The following is a 24,202-nucleotide window of genomic DNA, read 5'->3' on the forward strand; positions in this document are numbered from 1 at the left end:
TAATGTATGGAAGTGAAGCTTTGACCTTGTTGGAGGGACAGAAGTGAAGAGTGAGAGCTGTGGAAGTAAATGAGTTATTTGAGAGGAGCATGTGGAGTTACATGGAGAGACACTGACAAGTGAAGAAGTGAAGGATCGTTGCGGTGTGGATATGGATGTGATAGGAAGCGTTAGGAGAAACACACTGAGGTGGTTTGGTCATATGGAGAGGATGGAGAGTGAGAGACTAACGAGGAGAGTGTATGAGTGAGGTGGAGGGGGGAAGAGGGAGGGGGAGGCCAAGGATGGGAGGATGGATGGAGTGGAGAAATATATGAGAGAGAGGGGTGTGAGTGGGGAGCAGGGCAGGGAAAAGGCGGGGGACAGGGTGACATGGAGGCGATTTGTTGCTTGTTTGTGGCCAGTGGCCACCTCTTACGAGATTAAGGTGCCTGGGAGTAGACAGATAGACAGAATAATAATAAATAAAAGTAAATTTATTTAAATACTGTATCTCAGTATTTTACAGTAATTCCCACAAATGTATGCAAATGGTTTGCATTTGCGCTTTGTGACATTGCGCAAGCTAAATATTTGTCAGATTGCACACTTGCGCTTGCACAAGGTAGTGAACTGTGGATTGCGCTTTGCGCTCGTGCAAGGTCCTTCTTCGTTTGCGCTGCCCACCACTGACTGTACGTGCTTCAAGAGCATTTTCATCACTGCCATATCCTTAGAAAAGGTGGCCACAGACATGCTGTAAGTACCGTGGCTGAGGGACAGTCACTTCTAATTCCTCATTCTTTGGTTCCTTTTCATTTATTTCATGTTTTATGTCCATTATTGGTGTGAATAGGGTCTTAAATAGGTTTAAATAGGTGCTATGCATGTCCGTAGGGAGTTATTTAGGTGGCTTTCAAAGTTAGGCAGGGCTAGGGTCCTTAACCCCTTTGGTACCATGACTAAATACGACGTCATGACTCATCTGGTTGGCAGGGCCATGACGTTTTCCTGACCTCAAATTATTGTGATGAGTCTGGGAAGTACAGAGCAGCTGGCCCAGACTTCCAGGCGTTGATACAGAATGCAGGACACACCTATTAGTCCAGTTTTAGCTCCTCCCCTTTTCAGTCTCGTCCAGTCACAGGGAACTCTTGGTTAGGGACTCTGTGACGTCTGTGATCTATCAGCAAGCCAGCTCAACCAATCAGTTGCCTACTGTGGTCAGTCAGGGGGGGTGCTGAACTGTTTTTTTCGCTGTTTTTTCTGCCATTTTTTTCTCAACATGGCGGAGGAGCTCAGTGATAGTTCTGGCGAAGAATTTATACCAGATGATAGTGGATCTGAGAGTGATGACGACCTCTCAAGCAGTGAAATAAGTGACGAAATGAGTGATATTGAGGAATGTGTCGTGGAGGGAGGCTGGTGCTTGGTGTCGGACATATTCAGTGATAAGCGGCTGGAAGAAAAACCACGCTTCACTGCATAATTCCCAGGCATAAATCCTGCACTAGGTCCCTCACCCCTTACAACGCCTGGAGATGCTTTCAAATACTTTTTTGACCGGGAGGTAATTTCCTCTCTCTGTGAGTTTTGTAATTTGTTCTTTTAGTATTGTAGATGATGATGATGATGATGATGATTATTATTATTATTATTATTATTATTATTATTATTATTATTGATATATATAATTTACTCCATTCAGATCTACTACAAAGCGGTTTAGAATAGTTCCTTGTTACATAAGATACATGACACTTTTATTTGGTATAATATTGCACCAGTACACCATGAGAAAAAGCTGGGATACACCACGCCATGTGCAGTAGTACGTCTGGTACCGAAGGGGTTAAGTACCAATCCAGGAGCTAGGGGCCCACTTTCTGGACGGGACCACTTTCCTGACATGCCTTTGGCTCTATTACATCGGATAGTACAGGGATTACAATATATATATACACAGTTACCGCTCAAATAACGCAAGGGTTAGGTTCCTGTGTACTGTCACCTCTGCGATCCAGACTTTTACATGGTCAAAAGGGGTAGAAAACAAGTCACTATTGATGACCAATGTGTGCTGGAACGGTCAGGAACTCAGATTGATGGAGACTCTCTCCCATTAGTGGCCTCTTCGGTTGCGTTTATTACATTTCAAGTGGCCAAGTTGAGTGGTAGCATGCCAAAATGACTGGGCCAGTCTCCAGCTAGGCCAACCCAAGCCCAACCTTTGCAGTTTCCCAGAATGCTTCTAAGTTGTACAGTAATAGACTACTAGGGAAGCTCTACATGACCAGTTCTCAAGGGTTATACAAACAATAAAGTTCGAGTGGGAGGGAATGTGTATTAACAAGACCAAAAAGTAGAAATCTTCCCCAGCTACTTGCTTTACAGATTAAACATGAATCAGTTGGGACATTGTTCAAAAAAATATATTTCTATATGGTCCTAATATCAAATGCACAAAACTTATCTCCTCTGTCCCGGTCCAAAGTGTTTATTCATAATCGTCCCTCTGAACACCAATTTCACTGGTCCAGTCCTCTGCCACTGCCGACCTTGACCTCCACACTTGGGACCTTGACTCACTCACTGGTGCTTAGACCTCCACACTTGGACTTTGACTCCCTCAGGTACTTCGACCTCCACACTGGGACCCGCTAGAAGTTAATATGAATAATGAATAACTATTCTCCCCAATGCAGGTAATCCCTTCACATGATCAGGAATGTCTCATAATAAAGAAACATGAGTTACAACACTCAGCATCTCAAGTAATAACAGAATAACACATGGCACTACAGACACATAGGTCTGCTCAAAATAATACTTATTGTAGGGATAACATGGAAGAAAAAGTACTATAACAAGTACAGTAAGCATGAATAACTGTAACTCTGACCATGAAAATCATCACTGCATCAACATCATTGTGCCTCACAAAGCAACTGTGTGAACATTTACCCACAACATAGCCCTAAGAAGTACTGAATTGCAAAGTCATTTCAACACAATAATAAATAATTCACAGTCCCTGGGCACCTGATACTTGGCCTACAAAAATCACGCATTTATCTGAGGCTCAGACAGAAATCTGTAGCATTTCGTATTCAGTTACACTAAATAATAATATAAAGTACAGTACACAAATATATGGGAAATACCTCACTATCCAGCTAAAAAATGTAGGGGAGGTGAGTGGGAACAGGACTCGCTTGTCCAAAGGCTAATGGCGTCACCATTACATTTCCTGAGGAAGGACAACACGATTCTACCCGAGTCTGTTTCTCTATTTCGTCACTATTATCACTCGTGAGATATCACTATTCGCTCTTCAACATATCAGACATCATTAATATCAAATTACTTACAGAATTCCTTGGAGGGGGGGGGGGAAGTGAGGATGACGACCGTACCGACCAACTGCCATCTATCACGGCCGGTGAGCGAGTGAGACGCCAAAACTGCGTGAGTGATGCAAAGGGGAGGGGGGGGATGACGGTGAATGTAATTTAAGATTTTAATTATTACAGACTCGAGATAGACTCAGTGTGATGTCTTTCCCCTTACAATCGATTACTCAAAAAAAATAGCATTCTCTAGTTACAATAATTACTCAGCAACCTCTTTCTCTTTATACCCTTACATCGAAAAATAATGAAAATTATCGTGCTTTACATCACTTTGCGCACGCGTACATTATGCTGGATCATGTGAACAAAGGCACATGTTCCCATCAACTCGAGATATTATATTATAAAGAGACTTAATACTAGTGAATTACAGTAGGAAAAAAAAAGTGACTTAGCAACTAGGTAATTAATCTATGTTCTGGACACGTCCACATGGTAACAGCCATGCCTCGGCCACTCTCTCTCACTTAGCCGAACTTTTGGTCATATAAAATAAACTAGATACAACTCATTATTACTTCCGGGCACTACACCTGGAGAGGTCGCGTTAGTTAAAAAGGGGTTTTTAAACATAATTTTCCCATAAGAAACAATGGTAATATTGGGGGTTACGTTCCTGGACTCTGGGAAAGTCTACCCATTTGGGGAATTATGCTGCTCTAAACTTAAAAGCAACAATATTAATTTCAAGGAAAATCCACACAAAAAACAAAAACAGTATATTTGGGGAGAAGTAAACAACATGTGAGCCTTAGTTGGGCTGAAGCATTGTTTTCTTCTCCCCAAATACATACTGTTTTCATTTTTTACGTGGATTTTCTTTCAATTCTGCTTCATTCACGGCATTGTGAAAGTTCCTCGACATTATTAATGCATTAGGAGGTCATAGAAACACTACAGCAAAAGCAACATTTTCATTACACTCAACCCCCTGCTATCGCACGTTCAGCTGTCACATTTATCTGCTATCACGCACACATCAAATGCACAACCATACATGCTATCACGCACCCCAAGACCGCTATCACGCGTCGAGTTTGAAGACAGGCTAAGCAAAACTTATTCACACGGCACTTCATACAAGGTTTGCAGAGGATACAATGGTTAATAGGAACGGTAACGTTGTAAAATTCCTGATTATAGCACGGCCATTTGGAATGCATCTGAACGGATTCCTGCCGAGGACACGACAGGCAAAACAGTGACCAAAACCCATTCGGCTCGAAAGAATATATCATACTACAGCATTGAAATTTAGCCTAACACTGAATACTTATTAATATTGTATTTTAGAATAAACATCAATCGTTTTGAAACCCTTATAAAGAGTTAATATTTCTTATGCCGAAAAAACTGTGATGTCGATAAAGTAATCACGTGTTTACAACTGAGACGAGGCTCTGACGACAGTGTGAGGAACGTGTGTGATAGCGTCCAAGCTTTGTTCCACTTAAATCTTCCTCAGCCATTCCTGATATAAGGTACCATGTGATACCCCCTTTATCTGTGGACACTAAAGAAATGGAGACAGCCAAAGAGATCTGGCGGCAACTAAGCCACTCCGAAACCTCGGAACCCATCAAACCACCCAAGCCGTAATCCTTATAAAAGTTTGATGGCTTTTAATGTTGTTTATTTATTCATTATACTGTTATTATTAATATAATAATGCTTTATTTCATGTTAGAGGAGAGATTGGCAGGAAATCGTAGGCATGAAGTGGTTAAAAGTTAGAAAAGTGGGCCACCGAAAAAACAGTTAGAAATTTTCCCATTGATTGTTCAGTTCAGCTAACGCGTAATCAGCTATCACGCGCATTTCCTGTGACCAATTAGGCGCGATAGCAGGAGGTTGAGTGTACAGTAAGTAGGTCACAAACAATAACAATACACAGTCTCACTTCATCTATGCATCACTCGTCGTCTGCTGCTGTCCCTCCTGACCCCGGTTCCCCACCTCCCACTGCTCCCCACCCTGAATTTGTTGTCCCTCCTCGCTCTGCTGTCCTTCCTCTTCCTCTGACTCCTGTGCTACTGGTGATGAAGATAACTCCCTTAAGTTTTCTGTCTTCTTCATAAAGAACTGCTTTATCTTGGTCTGAGTGGTTTTCTTCCTTCTCTTCTTTTGCATCAAGTTGTAACAGTTTAGATCTGCCATCACTTTCCTGGCCAAATTTTGTCTGAAATTGAGCCAAATTCCTCAGAATGGGGCCAAACTTCATTTTTGATTATTATACTTCGAATAAAACCAGTTTAAGTAACAGACAAATAAAAAATTGTATTTATGCATAAACTGCCACACACGGTCTATCAGCTCGGGACTGTCCAAGGTGCGCGTGGCTAATTTGAAACCATCACGTACGTGTAAAGTCGCGTTAAATCGAGAAACCCTTGTTAGTTATACATCCATCCATCCATCCATTGCCAGACGCCATGTATCCCAAATGGGGTGGCCAAGGGCTTAGAGTTAATTGTTTTACAGGGAGGGGCACTAATCCTCCACCAACCCCACTTGACACGTAGGGATGCCAACAGCATCTGGTGTTCCCAGGTGGTCACCCATCCAAGTACTAACCAGACCCAACGTTGCTTAACTTCGCTGATTGGATGGGAAGCGGTGTACTCAAACATATCTCCTTAAATATTTGCTCGTGTTAAAATGAAAACGCGTTTTTTAAACACGTTAGTTGAGAGGTTACTGTATATATGTATATATATATATATATATATATATATATATATATATATATACGTACAGAAAGATTGTTGGGAGGGACTGTTGTTATAAGTTGTTTTGGCAGGGGGGGACAGATGGATATGGGGGTGTTGGTGTGATGGTTGCAGAGAAATGGGTAGAATATGTTATGAATGTTATAAGAGTAAGTGATAGGATATTGGTAGTGAAAATTCTCTTTTGTAGAAAGATAGCTGCATTTATATCAGCATATGCTCCACAGGCAGGATTAGATGAAGCTGAGAAAGATAGATTTTGAGATGATTTAATACGTGTAGTAGGTGGTATGCAGGATGATGAATAGTGGTTTTGGGAGGGGAGGACTTAAATGGTCATGGTGAAGCAGCACAAGGTTATGCAGGAGTACATGGGGGATGTGTGTATGGTATAAGGAATGCGGAAGGGGAAAAGATACTCGAGTTTGGGGAGGCAACGGACATGATTATGTGCAACACATATTTTAGGAAAAGAGAGAGTAGGTTAACTATGTATGAGTCTGGGGGAAATAACAGTCAGATAGATTATTTTCTGGTTAGGAGGGCTGATAGGAGGTTAGTGAGGGATGTTAAAGTTATAGGAAGTGAAGAGTGTGTGCAGCAGCACAAACTATTGATTTGTGATATGGTGCTTAAAGAATATGTGATGAAAAAGAGGACTTATGTACCTAGGAGGAAAGTATGGAAGCTGAAAAACCAAGTACAGTACAATCCCAGTTAACCGGGTGGCTTGGGGAATTTACCTTCCCGGTTACAGATTTTTCCCGTATTTCTGATTTTCAAGTCAAATCTATACAAAGGCTATCACAGCAGTAAATACAGTTCAGGTACTCACCAGTCACATTAGGGGTTACACTAAGAGATTCCGCCTGAAAAACTGCCTTGTAAACACACACCATGGTCATAACGCACGTGTGCAATGTCTAGCAACTAGCAGTACTGCAAATTACACCAGTCCATTGTTTACCGAATTACTGTATTCATTATATGTACTGTACTCATAAAAATTGAAAAATAAAATATAGAAATAAAAGCTTGAACATTTATTAGTGAACTGATGATGTGTTAAGACTGCACTGTAGAATTATCACAACACCTGTGCCCCCACGTGAGTTTGTTTACGTTTCCGACTGTTCTTCTTCTTCCCTACATGACCTCCATCACTCCACCCCTCACCCGCCACTCAGCTGTTTTGCAGAAAATAAAATAAATGATGTACGTATGAAATGCAGGCATATTATTTATTTATTTTTCTTCCAACAAAGTAAACTTTCATTTCTATTAACATTTATATTCAGCCATTAGTGTTTTATAATGTTCGCCTTTTTCAAGTCTGTTGCATATGTCCAGCTTCTGTTTCAAGGTAAGCACGATACGCTTACGTTTAGTTTGCACTTTAGGCATTTTGGAGTGTACAAATTACCGTCTATCAGAGGAACACAATAGTAAGAGACCTTGTTTACTGTCTGGTGGCAAAACGCAGACTGGTGATTTTTGGAAGGTGTGGAGGATGACTGAATTCAAGTAGGGGAAAGAGGGGGAGAGGAGGGGTGGTTAAGAGGATTTGCTAGGGATTTACATCAGCCGGAAATGCCTCCACCTCGCTTTGTCTGACTTCCCCCAGCCTCGCGTGACACTATCAAACGGTGGTTTGGCGGTCCATTCAAATTGGCGCACAGTTATAACTTACTGACATTTTTACCAGCCCTTGAATTTTCCCGTTGTTCTGAGTATTCCGTTTGTCTGGATACCGGATTGCTGGGATTGTACTGTAGTAAGGTATGCCTTCTATAACGAGATGAGGAGAGTGGTGGCTGAACAGGGAGCCATAGACAGAGGCGTTAATGAACAGTACAGAGCCCTCAAGAACAATCTCTGAAGAGTTGCTGATGTAACATGTGGTTGGACAAGAGGACCACCAAGACATAAAGTAACTTGGTGGTGGGATGAGGGTGTAGAAGCTGCAGTTAGGGAGAAAAGAAGGCTTTTCCGAGAATAGAAGAAGGGTGGTAGGAAGGAGGAATACTTGGCTGCCAAGTGTAGGGCTAGAAGAGAGATATACAGGGCGAAGTTTGAGTCACAGAGACTTTTACTTGATGACCTGAATCATGGGAAAAGGAAAAATATGATATTTAAGGTGGCAAATCAGATGAAGAGGGATAATGGGGATATTATAGGTGAGCAGTGTGTGAAGAATGATGAAGGAAGGGTAGTGGTGAACAGTGAGGATATTGAAAATGCATCGAGAGACTATTATAGCCAGATGTTGAATGAGGAGTTTGACTGGGACAGGGAAGGTTTGGAGCCAGCAGATCCAGTGATTGGTCCCTGGCCTTTGATTGATGCTGCTACTGTGAGTGAGGCAATAGGCAGGATGAGGGTGGGGAAGGCAGCAGGTGTGTCTGGGTTGACTGCCGAAATGTTGAAGGCCCCAGGAGATATAAGGGTGAAGTTAGTCACTGACCTGATAAATATGATTATTTATGAGTGTGTTGTCCCAGATGATTGGCTGAAGAGTGTAATTGTAAATGTGTATAAAGGGAAGGGTGATGCCCTGGAAAGAGTTGATTATGGAGGTATAAAGCTTTTAGATCAGATAATGAAGGTAATGGAGAGAATTTTAGAAGGTATGATTAGAGAAAGTGAATATTGATGAGATGCAGTTTGGGTATATGCCAGGTAGGGGGACCACTGATGCCATATTCATTGTTCGACAGCTTCAGGAAAAATATATTGGTAGGAGAAGGGATCTGTATTTTGTTTTTGTTGATTTGGAAAAGGCCTTTGACAGAGTCCCTAGAGAGTGGTGAAGTGGGCAGTGACAAAGCTTGGCTTGGAGGAGTGGCCTGTTAGGGTGGTTATAGCTATGTATGTGGGTGCTCGCACCCAGGTAAGAGTGAATGGAGATTTGAGTGATGAGTTTTCCGTGAACGTTGGTGTGCATCAGGGGTCAATTTTGAGTCCCGTGTTGTTTATCATGGTACTTGAAGCTCTCTCATGTGACATTAGAAACAGACTCCCGTGGGAGATGTTGTATGCTGATGATTTGGTGTTGATTGCAGAGAATGAAAGGGAGGTGGAGGAAAGGTTTAGGAAGTGGAGAGATGGTATGGGGCACAAGGGCTTAAGGGTAAATGCAGATATAACAAAAGTGATGATATCTAGGGTTGGTGGCGGTACTGTCAAAGACGAGGGAGAGTGGCCATGTGCAGTTTGCCGCAAGGGCATGGGAAGTAATTCTATCTTTTGTGGTGTTTGTGATAAATGGGTGCACAAGAGATGTAGTGGTATCAGAGGTAGACTGCAAGATAATGCTGATTTTATGTGTACTGTGTCGGGGAGAGCAGGTGGAGAGTGTCAGGCGTGAAAGGATTGAACTTGCTGGTGACTCTCTTGAGTGTGTGGAAGAGTTTTTTTATTTGGGAGACATGTTGTGTGCTGGAGGTGGGGCTAGTGTGAGAAGTGGTTAGAAGTAGTTCAGGGAGATCTTGCCTCTTCTGACATTGAGAGGGCTCTCCCTACGTGCTAAGGGGTCTTTGTATGCAGCATGTGTTAAGAGTGTAATGGTGTATGGTAGTGAGACCTGGGCAGTAATGGAGGAGGATATTCGCCGGCCCAGACGTACAGAAATGACAATGATTTGGTGGATGTGTAATGCGCCCCTGTGTGCAAGGTCCGGGGGGGCTGGGTTTTTGATGGAAGAGTTGAGAGGTCGGATGGGACTGAAGTGTATTTGTGTTGTGATGAGGAGAGGTAGATTGAGATGGTTTGGACATGTGGAGAGGATGGGGGATAATAATTGGGTGAGGAAGGTGAGAAGTGTTAATATTGGTGGTGGTGTTATGAGGGGTAGACCGAGAAAGACATGGGACGAGGCCATTAAGTGTGACCTCAGGGATAATGGACTGAACAGGGAGGCTGCAATGGATCGTGCAGCATGGAAAGCCGCCTTTAGGTGACCAAGGCCAACGCATGCAAGCGTGTTGAAGCCTTTAAAAATGAAACAATGAAACGAATATATGTGTATATACTGTATAATATATATATATATATACTGTATATATATATATATATATATATATATATATATATATATATATATATACTGTATATATATATATATATATATATATATACTGTATATATATATATATATATATATATATATATATATATATATATATATATATATATATATATATATATATATATATTTATTATATATGTATGTATATATATATATATATATATATATATATATATATATATATATATAGATAGATAGATATATACAGTGGAATTTCAATTTTCATTGGGCATATGTACCTAATAATCACCGCGAAATTCAAATCATCGAAATTTAACTGAACTTATGGGAAAAATTAGTTTGGGTCCTAGGCCTCTGAACGTAACTACCTAAAATCGTGATTTTTTGCCCTCACTCCCTGTAAACTTTATAAACTATAATTGTGGTTAACCCCTTAACCACAGGGCGTCACTCTCCTTGATGCTCAGGAGCAGTGGATCATACCGCTGCGCGTCACTTTTGCGATTCTGTGTTATTTTGAATTCTCCCGGGCTTTGAAGTGGTGGCTTGTATCATCTATCAGTACTGCCAGTGTCCAGCAATAGTCAGCACTGCTAATGTCATCTGTACTCCCATCCCTTGCTTACAATTTAGCTATTTATCCCCATTCTTGACTCCCCTCCCTACCTCCCCTCCTTTACCCTCTCCACTCACCTGCCTGGCCACTAATCTTCCTCGGAATTTTCCACTGATTTCATCCGTTGAAATAAGCCCTATCCCCTATTCTTATACAAAATAACATATACAGAAAAGAAATAAGGTAAGTGATAGTGCTTTACACCTGGAATTGGCTAATTATCACCTGACAACACCTCACGTGCACTCGTTCGCTAATTTCCCACGGTAATTTCCAATTTGAAATATGCCGTATAATGTATTCTCGTAATAAAAATATATATAAGAAAGGAAGGGAGAAGCTTAAGTGATATTTACATTCACCTGGAACTACCTATTTTTTTATGTATTGTCGAGATTTCCTACCAATCATTTTTTAGCATGTACTGCTAATGTCCAACAATATTCATCACTCCTAATCTCATCTGTACTCCCATCCATTGTTGACAATTTAGCCATTTTTCTCCGTTCTTGACTCCCCTCCCTACCTTCCCTCCATTACCCTCTCTCCCCTCTCTACCTTACGTCTATTACCCTCTCCTCTCGCCTGCCCGGCCGCTAATCTTCCTCGGAATTTTCCACTGATTTCTTCCATTGAAATAAGCCCTATGCCCTATTGTTATACAAAATAATATATACAAAAAAGAAAAAAGGTAAGTGATAGTGCTATACACCTGGAATTGGCTAATTATCACCTGACAACACCTCACGCGCACTCGTTCGCTAATTTCCCACGGTAATTTCCCCTTTGAAATATGCCTAATAATCTATTCTCGTAATAAAAATATACAGGTATATAAGAAAGGAAGGGAGAAGCCTAAGTGATATTTACATTCACCTGGAACTACCTAATTTATTATGTATTGTCTAGATTTCCTGCCAATCATTTCATAGCGTATATATTAGCAGCTGTCACCATGCTGACATTGGCAGCCTTTCACTGCAGCATTCAGTTTACTGTAGTTTTTCAAGGTGAAACCACGTCGGATTCGCGCCTGTCCAGTTCCGCCGCTTTTTAGCCCCATGCAAAGGGCCCTGTGACCTCAACCCTTACTAAACCTTGTGTGGAAAGGGGTAAAGGGCTAAGTGACTGCTTTGGAATGTGAACTGGCTAATTTACCAATGAAAATAATGGACAGTGACTACGATCTTTCTGGTGACTAAAACAGTGCAAGTGGAAATGTAAATAATGTGTAAACAGCAAGTGAAAGCAATGAATGTAAATATAAGTGAACAGTGGAAGATAGTTTTATAAGTTACTCCAATGACAGTGCATAACACAGTGTAAATAAAATAGAAATGTAAATAATGTAAATAAAATAGAGAATGTAAACAAATGTAAATGAGTGGTAATATAAGAACACGAGTATATATACTAGGAGTAATGAAAGTGAAAGTTTCACTCTAGCATGTATGAATACTATGAGTTGTGAAAGTGAAAGTGACAGATTCGCACTCAACATTAGTATGCAGAATGAGAAAGTGAATGGTACGTATTTTACGGAAAGAGAAATTGATTGCCTGCAGTGACAATAAACTACTATTACTGAAGGAAATTTATGGATAAAGACTGCAGATATATATAAGTGTTATATAGTAATAGAAATATAAAGTGTGAGGGGTTTTATGAATAATAAATGACAGAATACCAGTGGCGAATGAGCGCAAGTGGGAAGCTGGTACGCGCTCGTAATTTTCATTGCTACCACAGTGTTTTTTTGTTTTTTTTTGAGTATAGATTCCAAACTATTTGAAAATCATAGAATAGTGTTTCTAGTGGTAATATCAGGCTGTGGTAGTCATATTACGGGGTGTTGGGAAGTTTAAAGTGGAGACTTCGTTACCCAACTTCAGAAGTCTCCACAAGTCTTATGGTACTCGACAAAAGCTCAACAAACATCTCAGGAGAAAGCTAAAGGTATGTGCCTTATGCATATTTAATTATAATATTCTAGGACTAATAACTGATTTTTGGCAAATATTTTTACAAAGTCTGTCTGAGCGCGAATATCCCCGCGGGACAGCAGGGAGAGCCAAAACAACCCCACGGTTTAGGGGTTAATGTAATGAAGTTATAACACAGTACAGTACCACAATGGTAGTCAAAACAGTTTAAAATCCGTTCATGCGATCTGGACTAATGTCTGATATATCAGAAAAAGTCTGGATTAGCAGGGGGAAGTCTGGATGTTGCTTTTATCGCAAATTCGCATTTTTTGGAATGGTTTGGGCCCCAATTAGTCCGTTATAGTGAGGTCTTACTGTACTAGTAATTAAAGTTAGGCTGTGTACCGGTATGTTGTTGCGTATTTCCTGGGCACTATTCTCTCACCCCTCGCTGATGATATTGTTGTCGCGGCATGGCTCAGGATCAGTAACCTTTCTTAACTGTTACAGACACCAAAAAAACAGGGGGGGGGGTTACGCCAGGTATCCCCGAAGGGCTAAGGCGTTGCCCCTGGGTAGAGGACTTTGGATTGGAGCGTGTACCATTTTATGACCAGATGCCCTTCCTGATGTCTACCAGTGACCCTTGGGTGGATTCGATCCTCCGACCCTTCGGTCAGACCAGAGCGCTCTAACCCACTGAGCCACGACTGCTACAGACACCAAAAAAAGCACATCACAATGATGCAGCTAGACTTTGGTGAGATTTGAGGGCTGAATTGGGAGTGGGACCAGGGCAGCTGTTTTTCCATTGTGTTATGACATCACATTCCTCTATGACATCTACTGCCCATTTTTATTGTGAATTAGACACCACAATAATGCGGCTAGGCCTTGTTGAGACGCAAGGGGTAGTAGTAGTAGTAGTTGTTTCCTAGGCAGTCTGGCTGAACAGCCCCGAGTCCCATAAGAAGGCCATGGCCGAGACCTGGCTTTTCCACAGAGCTCTCAAAGAGTGTATGTTGTGTTGTTGGCGTAGGTGATTGTGTGCAATGCAGTCTTCCATAATGTGCTTAATAGTATGGGGTGCTGTGTTGCATGCTGGACAAGCATCAGTGCTGGAGTCATCCAGCCTCTTCTGGTAGCTTAAGAGGGCTGGATGGTGCCCACATCTCAGCCTGGCCAAGTGGACCCTGTCCTCACGAGGAAGATAAGATTCAGAAGGGTGGATGTCAGGAGGCCGTGCATGCAGCTGTGTGTTGCCTTTGACTGAATGGAGTGGCGAGTGATCTGAGTGTGGATATGCTTCTGGAAGCTGGTCTGAGGGGGGAGAGATGACAGTATTTGTGTATGGTATCGTTTGCTGGGTGTTGTTTTGATGTTCCTTGGTGTGAGTGGATGTGCTGCCATGTACTGTAGTGGATGTTGTACGTTTGTGGAGGCTGCAGCCAGAAACTGGGTGCCTCTCATGTCTAGGTGATCCTTGACTTTGAGGACTTTGGTGTCTTGATGTAGGTGGTCTGTGGGTGTAGTAGCTGTGCAGCCTGTGATTATTTTTAGGGCCTTGTTCTGTATGGTCTGTAGACTGTTGTAGTGTGTTTTGGTGAGGTTAGGATCCCAGGCAGGGCTTGCATAATTCATCACTGAACGTATGTATTGTTTGTATACTGTGGTGGTGGTTTCTTTGTTGTGTCCGAATGTTGTATGGGCAAGTGACCTCAAGGTATTGAGTCTTGGTGTTATTTTATTTTTAATGTTTGTAATGTGTTGTTTAAATGACACTGATGTATTGTATGTTACACCAAGGATTTTGTGTTGTGTGTGTGTGGTAGGGGAGTGTTGTTTATGGTGAGGTGTGGGATGTGACTGTGTTCTGCTGTCCAGTTTGTGAGAGAGGTCACTGTAGATTTGGCTGGGGCTTTCTTGAGCCTGTTTGTGGTGAACCATTCGTGTAGTGTGTTGAGGTAAGGTTGGATGATGTGTGCAGCTGTGTTTGCATTTTGCTGCATACATGTAAGTGTTATATCATCTGCACAGGAAGCCATGTGTATCTGTGGTGTGTGGGGTGTGGGTATGTCATGCATGTATTGGGTAAAGAGTGTAGGGGACAAAACAGATCCTTGGGGGATGCCGTTTGTGAAGTTTCTGATGTTAGAAGACTGACCAGCAAGTGTTACGTGTGCACATCTGTCTGCTAAATAGTTTGCCAGCCATCTTTTTGTGTTATTGTGCATGTTCGTGTTGAATATTTTGTTTGTGAAGTTGTGGCGGGGGATGGCATCAAAAGGTTTGCTGATCTCTAGTGTGATTAGGAGTGTTCTGTATGGTGGCCTAGCTGAATTCATGCCATCGAAAACTCTCTGTGTAATGTCTGTAAAAAGGGTGTTTGTGGAGTGTAGTGACCTAAAGCCATGTTGTGATTGGGCTAGGGGGGTGTGAGGTGTAGCTAGTTGTAGTAACATTCATTCAGTGACTTTGAAGGGAGTGCAGAGAAGTGTGATGGGGCGGTGTGAGGAATGTAACGTGGGGTCTTTGTTGGGTATAGGGATAGTGATGATATTGCCATGCTTCCAGATGTTGGGTATTATGTTGTGTGAGTAGCTGTAGTTTGATATGTTGGTGAGTGCTTGTATGCCTTGTGGTCCAAGGTGTTTAACCCGCCCCATCCCGACATTTTCTGGGCAGTGGTACGCCCCAGTCCCGACATTTTTGGACCTTTTTTTTTTTGGCTCAAACATCTGCTTTTGGTGAGAAACATCGAAAATTCATAGAGAAATCGCTCACCTGAGGTTTAAAATACTCGATCCAGGTAGGAGTACCTCCTTACCTTAAAGGGTTTTCTATCAGGCTGGCTGCAAAGAAAATGAGTTTTATGGGAGGATAACTATTCTACACCACTCATAAACGGTATTTATTTATTTATTTGGTACGAATTTATGTAGTACGAGAGTATATTTTTTTCAAACGGTAATATAGGCATTATAAGTATTGTTTCACTCACTAACTCATCACCATTCCTGACCTTTTTTTGCCACATTACCTGATCATCAGTTCTGACTGTTTCTTCCTCTAATGTTTGTCCTCCACATTGTCATCGATTGGGGAATCACTCTGGCCCTGAATTTTGTACTGTGGCATGACATGGCTTTACTGGCCAGGTCACTGATAACAGGTGAATTGCTGAGAAAAGGTCATGCGGGGGGGGGGAGGTCATGCTGGGTAAGGCATTGTCCCTGCCTGGCATCTTGTAGAGGAAGGTGTCCTGTGTATATGTGCCAAAAATCACTCGCAAAAATTGAAAATTGTGCAAATTAGGGATCTTGCAATGTTGCCGCGTTAATTTACGTCTCCGGGATATGAGTGCACGTCATGTGAGGACGTGAATTCACGTCTCCGGGACGGGGAGGGTTAAGGTGAATGTTGCTTATGTTGTCTGGTCCACAGGCAGATGAGTGCTTAAGGTTGTTAATGATGTGCTACGTCTGGTTGTAAGTGTAAGGTGCGTAGTCTGGGTCTGTGGGGAACTGTCTCTTACATCGTATGATACGTCGGTCTTCAGGATGGGGGCTTAGATGGATGACTTGTGAAAAGTGATTGATGAGAGTGTTTGCTTGTTGAGGGTATGGTGTCTGTTGTTGTGATGGCAGCGTGTGATTGTGTGCTGTTACTGTTGGAAAGTGTGATTCTGTTTAGTGCTTTGTAGAGTTTGCTGATGTTTGTTTTGTGGTCAAGTGTTTGGAGGTAATTTTTCCAGTTTAGTGTTTGCTGTTCTGATATTTTATTGTTTCTTTGAGTGTTGAGTTCTTGTATTTGTTGTACGGTGTCTTGTGTATTGGGTGTTGGGGAGTGTTGCAGTGTGTCTCATTGTCTGATGAAGCCTTGAATTTCTGATGTGAAGTTGGGGTTGTGTCTCTTTCTGTTGCCTCTAGGGATGTCTTTTGTCTGCATTTTGTATAATTGTATTGAAAATGTGCTCAGCGGTGTTGATGTTTGTGATGGATTTACTGTTTAATATTTCTAAGTGTTGTTCTGTTTCAGTTGTGAAGGCCTCCCAGTTGGCTCTCTTATAATTAGTGTATGTGTGTTTGTAGCCAGCTGGGGTGATTCTGGTTTTGGTAGTGATGATGATTGGGAGGTGATCAGAACCTAGGGTTTTGACCACTCTCCAGGATATAGTGGGGGCGAGGTATGGGGAGCAGAAGGTGATGTCTGGAGATGATGGGAGGAAGAGGACTTGGTGTGGGTTATGGGTATCTTGGTCTAGATTGTTCAGTATGAAAAGATTATCTGTCTTTGATTGTAGTACCAGCCCTCTGTCTGTGTCAGGGTTGTTGACATGCCAGGCCGACGACTTGGCATTGAAATCACCACCCAGGATGATGTTGGGTTTGTTAGTGATGTGATGTATCTGTGGAGAGTAATTGTGTGGTACTGTACTGTGGGGGACGATTTGAGGGGGAATGTATTTATTAGCGATTGTTATGTGTGATTTGTTACCAGTGTGTATTTTAATTGATTATATTTCTGTTGTGGTGTCATGTGGGGGGAGGAGTGACTTTGTGTGTACACTGGTATCTGCAAAGTTGATGGATTTGTGTACCAGGGTGATGAGTCCCACTGCCACCGCCGTCGGCCCGGTCTTGTCGAATGGTGGTGAAGTTATGAAATGTCGGTGTTTTCTGTGCTCTGTGTAGTTTTGTTTCTCGTAAGATGGCAATGTGTATGTCCTGTTGTTTGATGAATTGTGTGAGTTCTTGTTTTTTGGTGTTTATGACATCTTTGTTTAATTGAAAGATGTTTATGTTGTGTGTGTGATGTGTGTTGGCTGCTGCAGCACTGGGGGGAGGTGGTGTGGGTGGAGGGGAAGGGATAGGAGGAGGTTGTGATGGAGGTAAGGGTTGAGGTGGATTAGGATGGGTTGGAATTGGAGGAGTTGGGGGACTGGATGGTGTGGGAAGGATCGGTGGGTTTGGCTGTGGAGGTGTGAAGGAAGTAGGAGTAGGATTGGTGGGGAGGTTAGTGGGTGTGGGGAAGGAGCATAAGGAGCAGGTCCAGGTGTTTGTGTAATGTTTTCTGGATGCAAGTGTTGTGCGGGTGTAATGGGTCCAGTTCTTGCAGGAATTACACTGAATTGAACCCTTTGTCTGTCGGCTCGATGTGATAGATTTTGAGCATGTTGGACATATGTATTTGCTGGTGGGTCCTGGATTGCTCTCAATGTCCCCGGGTAGAAGGAAGTCATCGAGAAATGACAGCCTGGGAGTCATTTCTAAGTGTAGAAAAAACGATGTTGTTGTGTGTGTTGTGTTGGGAGATGTGATGATGTGGTACTTGCCCGGGCGACCGAAGCCACTCCCAGGTACTCGGGCCCCGTGATGGGCCGGGGGGGTTTGCGGTGGTTTGGCCCCCATGCTGTCCTCCTCTTCTCTTCGACAGCCTCTGGGGGGTAGACCCACGACGAAGATGCCACCGCTTCAGGGGTTAAGTGGAGTGGGTCTAGGGCTGTTAATTTTCCTTTGCGTTATGGCATCACATTCCGCTATGATGTCTGCCGCCCATTTTTATTGTGAATTATTATTATTATTATTATTATTATTATTATTATGAATAGGTAAGTTACATTGTAGCATTATTTTTAAAAATCATTTGCTGACATGATGCATCACCATTTCTAAATGCCATGTAATAACTAAAACTGACAGGAGTACAGTATACAATGAAAACTGATTACACTCAATCCTCGTAATCCGCGTGTTTATAAACCACGGATTCGTAAACCGTGGCAAAGTGGCTGTCAGACTGCCAGCACTCTTAAACCGCTGTTAAGTCACGAAAATCGCGGATCTAGGCACCGAAGTGGGCCTTTTCCAAGGAGAATCGTAATCCACGGCATTCAATTTGATAACCGCGACCCAACAACCAATCACCACCCATCCCTGGTGGCAAGTGTGCATACTAATGCAGCAGAGTTAATGAGAAACATCAGGAACTCATCACCCACTATTTTGCCCGGGTAAGGGCAGAAGCTGAGCCTGAACCACAACCTGGCTCTTCACACACTTAGGACGTGGATGACGTAGCATCTGTCATCTCTGAGGCAGACTTTGAGGGCTTCCTGAGGGAGGCTGAGGAGCTGGAGAAGGGAGAACAGCATGAGGGAGCACCCCCACCTCATGCTGAGAGGTTCTAAGTTCTTCCCAACACCACCCCACTTCCTTCACTTAAGCAATATTGTCCTAGGATTAAGGTGAGATCACTTAACCTTGCTTATTTCTATTAAATACATGAACTGAATTTTCCTAAATTTGTATGTTTGTGTTTAATGGTGCCTAGATAGGTGTAGGTAGGGTGCTTTGGGGGGTGGTTGGCCATAGTCCAGACCCTAATTAATTTTTCACATAAGAGTTATTATTTATAAACTGCGGAATTTGTAATCCACGGCAGTAGTCCAGACCCAAATTGCCGCGGATTACGAGGATTGAGTATACTTTCCATGGTGTTTATTGAAAGAAAAGTCAGTGCCCCAATAAATATTATGTAAATACTATAGGAAGTGGTTTGATACATTATATTGATAACATAATACGCAATTGTGACATACAGATGCTGGAGAAGTCAGACTGGTGTGGACAAGAAACAAAAATTATGCCATTTTTACCTACTGTAACCGTACGTGAAGCCTTACTATGACATACAGCCATGGTATACGAAGCTGCTACAACGGGTGGTGTGGATGTTAAAGCATTATGTACGTAAGTCATGGCAGTCATGCAGTTGGGATTGTCTGTGTACTGGGACTGTTAGTCTTAACATTCAGATCACAAAATGTGCTGTGACCAATCGATGCAGAGAAGATGTGCACATGGTAAACCAGTGTATTATCATACAGCTGTATCAGATGTTGTATATACCGGAAAGTAGAGGTCAGTAGCCATAAGACCTACCAGGATGTGATGTGTAATGGCTTGTTGATTATTGAGACTCAGCTTTATAAACAGCATTGCATGTAAGGCATTGTACTCTGCCATGGTACAGACAAGGCCTCCTAGAATGGCCACCTTCCCCTCAGTGATGAATGTCTTATCATCCACACGTAGTATATCATTTATGTCAATTACCATGATGAATAAAAATACACTAAAACACATCATACTTTATTTACATTTAGCATTGGATTGGATGATGGATGGATGGATGGATTGCCTTACGCTATCAATCCTAACACAAGACCCCAGAAGAATGTTAGGAATTTTTCTGACTCCCCAGACGATTGATGTCATGCCATTCCGACTGCGTCATCGGCTTTCACGTTTTAACCAGTGACTTGTATAATGTGTTAGCTGAAGAAAGCATATGGCAAGACCCACCACCTGCTTTTGTTGTGTAAGTACTCTTTATACCTACACAGCAACAAATGTTTCAGTCAATCAGCCATTATTTTTCTTGAGTTAGCTGACAGTATGTTACCAAATGGCAGCTTTAAGTTGAACAGTAGGAGTTGAGTCAACTATGTACGACAAGACCCGAGTGGAGTAGCCACTCATAGCAAGCCCGACATGTGACATCACAGTGCGGGAATGAACTGCGTAACTTTGAGACAAGCCCTGTGTTACCCGAGGTTTGTCGCAGAGTTGGTGACTGTGTAATTTCAAAACTGCATTACTCAGCACCATGTTACTTAAGGCTTGAGCACATTTTGTTATGTATTAAAAGTGAGAGTGAGATGTATGGATAGATATGAGCAGAACTGAAGGCAGGTTACTAGTGGGTTGGTGAGAAGTGATTCCAGGGACACCTAGCACAATGAGCTGAGTAAATTTTTTTTGCTTGCCTTGAAAATAATTAATAAGTAATTCCTGGAAAAAAAGAGTTTGTCTGTACAGTAATGACTCGATTATCCAGACAGTCCGTGTCTGACATGCTCAGTATCCAAACGTTAGGCCTTGGCTCTATTATTTCCTTATCCAGATTTATTTGTCTGTATCCAACATAAAATTTCTGACCGCCGGTTAGGCAGCGTACAAATTTAAAAAATCGGTTTGGCTGGCCTCTAGCCTAACATGGGTAATAGACTCAAACTCACAAGCTGAGCAAATAGGGCTGTCCTCCTCCTCACCAAATGGTAAAAATCCCCAGCCGCAGGGATCACTCGGACGCACATGAGTAATACGGACCCTAACCCACAAGCTGCGCAAACATGGCCATTCGGCTCCTTACGGAATAATCAAAATCCCCTGGCCTCTCGGATCACTCGGACGCTCCCGGTCATGTGTAGCTGTCCACCTCCCTGCCAAATGGTCAGAGTTGGCTGGCTGGTCAGATTACTGTACCCAGACACTCTCTGAGACCATGATGTACAGGGATCCAGTGTTGCTGCCGCATGACAACATTTACCTGGCCAAGCAAAAATGTCCATTGCGCTCATAGGTCAGTTTGGCACTTTTTACGTGTGTACTCTTAGCCAAGCGTGGTTGGAGACATGGCAGCACTGCATTCATGTGATGGTACCTTACCTCAGTTCCCACCTTCTCTCGTGAGTTTTCACATACTTATAACCATGGCTACTTCCTTTGTTGCATTTGTGGTGGTTCCATACCTTCTTCAGGCCTTGATTTTCCTCTGTGGCATTGTCATTTGTGTGATGATGGACCCACCACTACCCGAGATGCGACAGAGGAAGGTTTTGACACTGAAAACAAGCGTGAGATATTGAGCAAGGTTGGTGCGGGCTGGATCACTTCACGCATTTTGCGGGAATATGATCTGGCCCATTCAACCTTGTTTGACATCAAGAGTCCATGGGCCAAGCTGACTCAGTATGAACATGACTGTAGCATTGCCACTCAGAAGGGCAGCAGGAAGGTGATGTCTCAGCCCTTCCCCACCACCATCGACCAGTCGACTTTGGTTTAGTTCCACCAACAACGGGCTGCCGGCATGCTTGTAAGTGGGACCAAGCTGAAGGCAGCAGCCGAGAAGTTTGCATGCTCACACAATGTGCACGACTTCAAGGCATCTGAAGGTTGGCTCTTCCAGTTCAAACTTCGACATGGACGTACTGGCCATAAAACACATGACGAGGCTTTGTATGTGACTGCAGAGAATGTTGAGTTGTTTCACCAGAAAGTGCAGCACCTGGTTGAGGACGAAGGCCTTGCACTCGGTCAGATGTACAATGCTGACGAAACTTCTGGCTCACCAACACCCTGGCAGAAGAGGGAGACAACTGCCTGGTTGGAAGTTGTCCAAACAGCGTGTCTCGGTCTTGTGCTGCCCCAATGCCAACAGGATGCACTGCCTCAAGCGCATTATTGTTGGATGCGCAGAACAGATACATTGTCTCCTTGTGTTGATGGATAGCCTTCCTGTTGTGTGGTACTATTCTGTGAAGGCCTGGTTTACTTGTAAGATCTTCAGAGATTGGTTCCACAGACACCTTGTCAAAGAGGTTATTCATTATCAAACAGAGGAACTTGGTATCCCATGCGACCAGATGAAGGCATTCCTGATCCTCAACAATGCCTCTGCGCATCTCTCCGAGAAGGAATTGGTTGTTGGTAATGGTCTTATCAGGTGCATGTTTCTGCCGCTTAATACGACTGCTGTCATTCAACTGATGACGAAAGTGTTATCATGGCAGCAAAGAGATAGTACCATCGGAGGTTCCTTGATGAGGGGATGGTGGTGCTAGAGGACGAGGAAGGAGTCGACACACGTGGGGAGCAGACCTTGGAAAATCTTCGCCCTTACAGCATCAAGTCTGGGGTGTTTAAATGGGTGAATGCTTGGAAGGAAGTCTCCATTTGGTCTTGTCTCCTTCAGGTTTATGAGGCTGCGCACGACTTTGAAGAATTGGACGTAGACTATTTCCACCTTTGTCTACTTACAGCAGGCTAGGATGTGGACATCGGTGATGTGAGGAGTGGTTGGATGATGACGGTGGCAGTCCAGGTTACTAGACGTTGTCTGATGAGATCACCGCTGCTGTCTTTGAGGAGGCAAACAAGGACAGCAATGAGGACAAGACCTCTGACTCTGAGCACCCCGCCACTCCATCGCTCACTTGTCTTAGTACAGTACGTGCCAGCATTGAGCTCGAAATATGCCAGGCACTTGCACTGTGACAGGGAGGTGGTGCCACTGAAGCTGGTGATATATCTGCAGGCATTCAAAGTCATCTTCTGTCAGAATCAACGTACCTGTCATCAGAACAAGATCGTCTCCTTCTTCAAGCCTGCCACCGGCACAAGTGTGAGCCAGTCCTCCCCATCACCACCACCTCATCCCCATTCTTCACTCTTGGACCCACAACCGAGCACACTTACAGCCGTTGAGTCGCCGTTAAACGTGAGCTTGCGGCTGTCTTGAGAGTCCTGAGGTGGGTAGGCCTTCATGACCTTGCTGCATGTCCCCACTCATCGCCCAGCTCCTGCGGATGGAGGAGTAGGAGGTGTTTAACATTTGTTAAACACCAGCTGGCGGCAAGTGGGTTACGACACCTGTCCACCATTCACTCGGTGGTAAAGTACTGTGGATTTTTTTTTGGATTTTTATTATTTATGCATTATTTTCTTTTTGTCAAGCATTATAGTAGATATTACCATGTGTGTTTTGATGTCTAAATACAGTAGCTGAAAGACCAAAGAACACTGCCGCAATTAGGAGGGGTACTATACATATGCACTAGGTTGGGTATGGATAGGGTATTAGGTAGGAAATATCTCTGTGTCTGGGTTTCATCCATGTCTGGATGTACTGACAGTTCTGTTATGTCGGATAATTAAGGGACTAATGTATTTGAAACCATCAAAAAAAAAATTGATTTGCGTAATATTATGTCCTCCCAGTTAATACAAAGACGGATATTGCTTTAATTCTGCCAGACTATTTGGTCTGAAAGATAATGTTGTACTGTATGTCAGTTAATGTGCAGATGGATAAATGGGGATTGCAGTACTATAAACTAATTGTTATATTCGTAATTTGTGATGCTGTAATGTATTTCATGTTGATTTTTCTGTAGCCTCTTGCTCGACTGGGTGCAACAGTGGTGGGTCTGGATGCAGCAGAAGAAAATGTGAGTGTGGCACGCCTTCATGCTGACTGTGATCCCAAAGTGCGGCATAAATTGGAGTAAGATACTGCATATTGTAGGATGCATTTTAGTTGATATTGTGGTTATGATATACAGTGATCCCTTGGTTATCACGCATTTGATTTAAGGAATTTTCATTATCACTGCTAGATGAAATCTGCACTCCTGCCATTATTGCACATTATTTGGCTAAAGAACTTTGTTTCTGTGCACCTGAGCTGGTAGTTGCTGATAATGATGGTGCAAAATTTGTGGTTTTTGGTGAGCTTCAAAGATGAGGCTGTACTTAAGGAGCTCAACCCAGGTGGTGGAGACCACTAACTCTCCACTCCCAAACTTCACAATTCCTTACCTCAGTCCCATCTTAGGTCTCTATATGGTACGTGTTTTTCCCTTA

The 24,202-nt window shown here is 42.9% G+C and overlaps 1 protein-coding gene across 2 annotated transcripts in view; it reads left to right on the forward strand.

The window, feature by feature from the left end:
- Coq3 (ubiquinone biosynthesis protein COQ3, mitochondrial) overlaps positions 1-24,202 on the forward strand; it is a 423,669-nt gene that overhangs the window by 250,894 nt on the left and 148,573 nt on the right. For both annotated transcript variants that reach the window (XM_080277702.1, XM_080277701.1), the window contains exon 5: positions 23,734-23,843. In XM_080277702.1, the coding sequence (XP_080133828.1) occupies positions 23,734-23,843 (110 nt within the window). The remainder of the gene's footprint in view (positions 1-23,733; positions 23,844-24,202) is intronic.

This window comes from Coenobita brevimanus, chromosome 71, assembly GCF_032717465.1.
Source record: "Coenobita brevimanus isolate Jiangsu-jjx chromosome 71, ASM3271746v2, whole genome shotgun sequence".
In the NCBI taxonomy this organism is placed as follows: Eukaryota; Metazoa; Arthropoda; class Malacostraca; order Decapoda; family Coenobitidae; genus Coenobita; species Coenobita brevimanus.